The following is a 7382-nucleotide window of genomic DNA, read 5'->3' on the forward strand; positions in this document are numbered from 1 at the left end:
GCCTATAAGCAGCGGTCCTTGTGGGCGCTAACTTCTAACGTCCGTTTAAAGCCTCGGTATGGGAAAGACAAACGGGTCAGGCGAGTTCCCCCTGCGAGGTGAACAATTCCATAAACATCTCAGCGGCTGCGGCTGGAGCGCTTATTTTATCAAACACTGCAGCACTGACAACCAGGGCACCAGCTCTCGTGTACTAGGTGTTCATTCTGCTGTCCGCCCTGGAGTGGCCTAAACGCAGATCTGATCTGGAGACTGAGCCAAAGCAGGAATCACCGAATCCCGCTCAGACCAAGTCACTTTGAGGAGTGGAAGTGCAGATTTAGTTACATCCTATAACTCATTACATAGCTGTATATTTATGGTTAATTTAAGCAACTGGAAATATATGAACCCAACCGTTTCTTTAAAATTTGCCTTAAAACCACACAGATCTGTCCAACTTCCTCCCCCACCCCAGCTCCATAAGGCTGCTGAGAAGCGTTACAAATTAACAATTACATTTAATTTCTGCTGATGCCCAGATGTAGTGATTGCCCCCCCCAGAGCACCCTGCTCTTCCCCTTTCAGTGTAGGCCAGCCAGAGCCAGGGGCTGAGCATCTCTGCTCACTGCACTGCCGAAGGGGGCTGCCTGAACTCCAGGGTGGATTGCCCGGATCTTTGGTTGAAAATAGAGAGTGGACGTGGCCCAACAGCCAGTGGGCTGGAGTTCAAACAGGAGGCCCTGGGCCAGAAAGGCCGTCCTAGCACTGGGCTGTGGGCAGGGACAGAGGGACCCAGGGCTCTGGCATCCCGTCCCGTCCCCCCAGCGGAGCAGTTATGCCCTGGTGGGAAGACCTGGATCCACTGAGAGGCTGTGCCCCTGGGCCGACTTGTGTCCGTCGGCCCCCTGCCCCTTGGTGTGTCAATGGGGAGTGCGAACCAGCCAGCTCCAGCAGCTCCCCCACAGCAAGCCTCCCACGCAACCCCCGCACCCCGGAGAGGTCAGGCCCCCAGCCCCAGCCCCAGCCCCAGCCAGGGCTCTGCCCTCCCCCACACCATGGTCTCCCTCAGCCAGCTGCTCCCCCCCATGCCACAGCCCCCCCCAGCCAACTGCGCCCCCAGCCAGCTGCCCCCTCCCATGCCACAGCCCCCCCGTCAACTGCCCCCCCCACAGCTCCCCCAGCCAACTGTCCCTCCCCCCCGCACCACGGTCCCCCTCAGCCAACCACCTCATCCCTCCCTTAGCCAACTGCCCGCCCCCACCATGGTCCCCCTCAGCCAGCTGCCCCCCCACGCCACAACCTCACCAGCTAAACGCCCCTCCCTCCCCATAGCCAACTGCCCTGCCCCGCCAAGGAGCATCTCTGGGGCGGTTATTGCTCAGAAGCGAGGCTGGTTTGAGTAGGACAGCGCTCCCAGTCACATTCCCTGCCCAGCCCTCTCTCCCCAGCGGTGCCCCCAGGCCAGGGCTCCCGGCTAGCCCAGGCAGCAGCCACGGGGACACAGACAGGGTTCCCTGAGCCCGTGGGAAGGGACAAGCTAAACTGCTCTGGTCTCTGCTGTCTCACGCAGACACAGGCTGCCCCACTGCTCTGTTACTCCGGTGTCAATCGGGCTCAGCTAGTGAGTCAGAGTAAATCTGAATTTACGCTGGCGCAAATGAGAGCTGAATGAGGTCCCTTTGTCTCTCTTGGCCAGGTGGGTGGAGAAGCCCAGGTGTCTGTCCCAACGCACAGAATACCCCACTGATGCAGCAAACCCTGCGCAGGCAAGAGCAGAATCTGGCCAGGCAGGGACAAAACCAGCAGGCCCCTCACAAGCCATGTCGTCCGGAAGGGGCTTTTCACTGACCGCCCCAATGGCCTGGCCCCTCCACTCCCACCCAGCCCCATTCACACCCGCACTCACAACGCTACCCGCACCAGGGCCGCTGAAGCGATGCAGAATCCCAGGCAGCGCCACCACTCCACTCAGCAGTGCCCGCATCCAGCGCTTGGCGTGAGACGTACCCCTGGAGCCTGGCCCCTCGACCCCCAGCTGAATCCTGGGCACGTGCTGGGCTCCATCTCGGAGATGCACCAAAGGACACGGATACACGAAGAGTGCTGCAAGGCCAGTGCCCGGGTTGGATGGGTTCCAACCACCCTGATTGTAACTGGCTTCAGTGCTGGCTGCTCTGAACTTCCAACCACCCGGCAACAAAAAAAAAGAAACCGATGAGACACCAAGGCTCCCTGAGCTGGGCCAGCGACTCCCACATCCGGCAGCTGCTGCCCGGGCCGATGGCTGTTCCCTCCCCAGGCTGCATGGCCAGGACTGCTTTGCTGCTGGACTGGGGGTGGGAACAGGGCCATGCTGGGAGGGAGTGCGAGGGGCCATACTGAGGCGCCAAGCGGGCGAGCATAGCTGTTCTCGGCGGGGGCACTCCCAGCACGGCCTGGGGTTTGAGAGCTCGTCCCTTTGTTTCCATCTTTATTCATTTAAATAAAAGCCAGTTAAGAAACAGCAGCCAATGGGCTCCCTTTATAAATCCTCGGCAGAGTGACCCTCCCTGCCCCTAGTCCATGCCTGGTCCAGGCCGAGGTAAAGTCGGTCCCTGGGATCCAACAGCTCCAGGGCCCATTTTCGGGGAAGGGGTGGGGGATTCCCTTTTGCATCCCGGCGTGGCCACGGTGCCACGAACCCACATCCTCACCAACGCTTGCAGCAAGGGCTGCCCCGCGCGATCAAAGTGTCTCATAGAGGGGGGGATCTCTAGACAGAGCTATTTGGACGCGGGGGAAGGCTCCCCACCCCGAAGGGTGCGAAGTGTCCTGGCGGGGGCGCCGGCCGGTGCCCTGGTGCCAGGCTCAGATGGAGTTCTCCTGGGGACTGTGGCTGCTCCTGCGGTTCAGGCAGTTCCTCTCGTTCAGGAGGCTGGTGGTCTCGTCGGCCACTGAGGGCTCCGTCTTTTCCGTCAAGCTGGTGTCCATTTTGGGGGCACTGCTGTCCGGAGACTGAGGGCAGCTGTCCAGGCGCGAGGCCATCAGGCCGTTCTGGTACTGCTGGCGCGTAATCTGCAGCGGGGGGAGAGGGGCAGATGTGGTCAGCCAGCGAGATGAGCCCGGCTGGCCCAGCCGAGCTCCAGAGCGTGGCCTGTGGCTATCGCCATCTTAAATATAGAAGATCGGCACCAACTACAGATCCCAGCATGCCATGATCCATCCTGACCATCCCACCCTGACCTGAGACTACAGATCCCAGCATGCCATGCTCCATCCTGACCGTCCCACCCTGACCTGAGACTACAGATCCCAGCATGCCATGCTCCATCCTGACTGTCCCACCCTGACCTGAGACTACAGACCCCAACATGCAATGCTCCACCACACCATCCCACACCTGAGAGTACAGATCCCAGCATGCCCTGGCCATCCCCTCCCCCGCACAAGTATGATAATACAGTGCACTCCCTTCATAAGAATCACATCCGTGCTGGACAATTTGATTCTTATAAGTACTTGACTCTTACAAGCGGAATTGCAAAGAATGGATGAAATCGGCCGTTATGTTTTAAACAACGGGCTTTTTTCACCCTCAATTGAGAAATGTCTCATTTACCGTCACTGAATTCTTTAGACTTTCAACATATTCACCATGGAACAAAACCACACCAACTTTCCAACTGAGCGAGAAGTTATAATTACCCAATTATTTAGCTGGTGCTTTTGTTCAAGGCAATCACTGTATTACGACTGTGCAGCATGTTACAACTGCAGCCGGTGTAAGCTTGAGGAGCTATACACCTCTTACGGAGCCAAAGATACTCATCTTAAAAATCTCTCAAACTGCAACAACCCTAACATATGGAAGCGCAGTACACTGAGTGTGACCGCACAACTGTCCATGTAAAACACCCGAACGGACTGGTTAACAGTACTGGCTCACATTCAGATTCATTTCGGGGTGTCACCGTCCGTCACCGGAGTGGAGTGTCTGGCCCTGGGAATGTACAATGCAGTGGCACAATCACCGTTTGACTACAAACTTGTCCTGTATTCCCTGGATCATGGCACGATCCACCCCCTTGTTAACCTCCTTTTCAGGGTGACGTAGGAGGTTAAAATCACTGCAGCCCCTGGACCGCAGGCCATTTGTCTAAGTTTTTGTTGCATTCAGAGTCCGCCTCTGCATCATTTTCGGGTTTCACTTCCAATCGGTCTCTGATTTCAGCTGCAACGTCCTCATCAGAGGCCGGCTGCGTTACACCCACCGATGGCTAGCCACTCTTCAAATTCGGGGGGTTAACAACTACTTCCGCTGTGACCAGACCTCCTTTTTCTCAGCAATTCCAAATTGCTGAAGCATCGACGTCAGACCAGGCCTTTGTGAGCACTAGAATGGCACCTAAAAGACTGAGCTTCCCAGCCATTTCCACAGCAGCAGCTTTCTGGTTCTCATCATCCATGTGGTGCAACACCATTCGCTTGCGATACACTTGGCAGTTCGGATACTTCCCGGGCCACGTGGCTGAAGGGCAGAAGTTGTGTTCCTTGGGAGGAATTCACAGCGGATATTCCTCAGTGCTACATCTTTCCTCACCTGGGTTGGGCAGATGTCCACAAGTAGCAAAATCTTTCTCCTTTCCTGGCCCAGCTTTCGATCCCACTTACCCATCATCCAGGCAGGTGCACTGGAAACGGAGCGGACTGGAATACGTCTCACACCTGGGTTTTGACTTTTCCCAAGGATGAAAAGGTCCTTTTCCCTACCAGCCACGGAACAGATGAACCGAGCAGTAATCCTGTCTTTAGATGACTTTCCTCCTTTTTTATTGTCTGATTTAAAGGTGAAAGTGCCACGAGGCAGGGCTCGAAAGTCAATTCCACTTTCATTTGCTTTCCAAATGTTTTCTTCCACGAGGTCACATCTCATTTTGATCCACTTGTTTTCTAACCATTCTTCACATGACCTAATGTCTGCGGCTTTGACTTCTCCACGCACTGTCTAAAACCAATCCCCTCTCGTTTCTTAAAGCGCTCACATCTGCCACTGCTGGCCTTCGAGGTGGTAACGCCCAGGGTCACCACTAGTTCTTCTGCTTTCTACATCACCAACAGCCCACTTAGGGGGGCATTTCTCTCTCTGGCATCTCTGATCCACTTTATAAGCGCCTCCTCGACCACAGGTTCCTTGCCTGACCACAGTCTTTTTCTGTCTCCTTCGTTTTGTATGATGCTCTCCCTGTCTCTGAGAAGCTTAGACAATGTCAGTTGTGGAATGCCCAATTTCTGAGCTGCGTCTCTTTGGCTGGTCTTGGGAAGACTAGGGAAGGTGGCGGTTTTCATCTGCAGAAAGCGTCTTTCTTTTTCCTGCAATGTTGACTCGCACATAAACGGCACAACTTGTTTATTCTACCCAGGGATTTTCCTTTACACAGGCTACGTGCCCAGCAATGCGAAATGTGAACAAATTCAAATTCAAAACAGCTTTGCTGGCTTATTACACATCGTTGCACTTGAGTATGGGATTACATGCAGTCATTCTGCCCCGAAATGAGTCTGATCAGCGGATTGCTTGAGTCTGACAAGCGGAGTACTTTAGCATGGTTATAGGAAGGAGCTTGTTCAATTTTTTTTAATCGCTATATGCGGCTGGTTCTTGTATTGGTAATTCTTATAAAGGGAGTGCACTGTAACTGGCCTGTACAAAACACGTTTCATCTGGGGGACCCAATCGCTTTCCAGAACACCTCATCTGGGGCCACAAGCCAGCCCTGGGCCGCAGCCATCTCTGGGGTGGGCTGGGAAGCAGTTAACCTGCACACAGCAATGCTACCCCAGACAAAGGAGACGACAGCATCCAGCAGATGCTAGAGGGGCATTCAAAGAGGCTCAGTGTAGAAAAGCCAAACAGGAACTGGGCCATGCCCTGAGATCTCCGCCACTGCAAACGCTCAGGGCCTTGGGTTTATGTCTCATCTGACAGCAGCACAGAGCCCCCTAGTGCTGCACCGAGGACAGCGCTCCCTACCGAGCCCCCACCTCCCCTGCAGCTCAACCCAGCTGGTCTCACCTTGACGAACTGCAGGTCCATGAGGGCGCGGACGCTGAAGTCGGAGATGTACTGGGGGCTGGTGCCCACGTTGAGCTGGTTGCTGCTGCCGCTGATGGGGGAGGAGATGGCGTCCGAGCGCTCGGGGTTGTTGAGCGAAGCCGAGCGGTTCAGGCTATTCATGTGGGACGGGGAGCGCAGCTCTGCAGAGAGACATGGGCACGGTTAGCTGGGAACCCCCCTCCTGCCCGCTCCCACCAGGTCCCCCCCTCACCCGCCCTGGGCCCGGCTCTAAGCCCCTTTGCTCCATGCCCATGTGCTGATGCGTGGCCAGCACCTGCCATCCAGCCCCGGCCAGTCCCAAAGGGCCCCCACTGCTCAGTCCCTGGCCCGCGGAGGCCCTGCTGGGTGGGGTGAGCGCCACCCTGCTCTCACTCAGACCTCCGCTGGGAGCGGGGCTGAGACCCCCCAGCTCGCTGCACACGGACCACTGGAGGCCAGGTTTGGGGCCAGCCGAGCCCCAGGCACATGACCGAGACTCCGATCTAAACATCCCCTGCTGCCCCCCCGCCCGCTCCTCCCCGACAGCCCTGCCCAGCTCAGGGCACTGCCCCCGAGGGCTCCCCCTGCCCAGGGCCCGGTGCACCTGTGCATTTGTTTACATGTAGGACCTACAGTAACCAAAAGTCACCTGGCTTTGCTGTGTTCCTCAGCCCTGGGTGTAGGTTAAACCCCAGGCGAGGCAGGAGGGAGCAGCCCATTCCCAGGGTAGGGACAGTGCTAGAGCCTAGCCTGGGAACTGACCCTGGAACCCCCTGGAACTCAAGTACAAATCTGACCCGGGGTCCGGCCACCCTGGACAGACGCCCACCTGGCCCCTGCACTAGCTCCGGCAGTGGGGCCGAGGAGTCAGGGCCCCAAGAGGGTGAAAGCTTCAGAGCTCTCCCCCTCCCCAGCTCCCTCCAGCCACGCCCCAATCCCCCTCTTTGGGAACCAATCTCTGCCGGAGCCCCAGCCTCCCCCTCCCCATTGCCCGAGGTGGGGGGCCCTGGCTGCAGGTGCTGGGGGATCACGGGGAGGGAATCCCCGGTGTGTGGGTGTAGGGTATCTGCTTCTCTCAGGGACCCCAAGGGAGGGGATGGGAAGGGACAGGGGCAGGGCCGGCTCCAGGCACCAGGCACCCAAGCTGGTGCTTGGGGCGGCACCTGGAGGGGGGCGGCGGCGCAGCGCTCCGGCCCCCAGGGAGAGCGGGGCCACAGCAGGGCTCGCCGCCCTCCCCCCGGCCGCCGGCCTGCGCTCTGGCCGCCGGGGGGGAGAGGCGAGCCCCAGCTGGGGCCCGCCGCCCTCCCCCCCGGGCTCCGGCCGCCCT

General features: G+C 57.9%; 1 protein-coding gene across 1 annotated transcript in view; it reads right to left on the minus strand.

Moving 5' to 3' along the window:
- Positions 1-2745: 2745 nt before the first annotated feature.
- LOC113407687 (metal transporter CNNM4-like) overlaps positions 2746-7382 on the minus strand; it is a 51017-nt gene continuing 46380 nt past the window's right edge. Inside the window, exons 6-7 of the mRNA XM_026657091.1 lie at positions 6035-6216; positions 2746-3036 (exon numbers count right to left, since the gene is read on the minus strand). Of these exons, the coding sequence (XP_026512876.1) occupies positions 2830-3036; positions 6035-6216 (389 nt within the window). The 3' untranslated portion in view covers positions 2746-2829. The remainder of the gene's footprint in view (positions 3037-6034; positions 6217-7382) is intronic.

Source organism: Terrapene carolina, unplaced genomic scaffold, assembly GCF_002925995.2.
Source record: "Terrapene carolina triunguis isolate 2854851 unplaced genomic scaffold, T_m_triunguis-2.0 Scaffold51, whole genome shotgun sequence".
Classification (NCBI taxonomy): domain Eukaryota; kingdom Metazoa; phylum Chordata; order Testudines; family Emydidae; genus Terrapene; species Terrapene triunguis.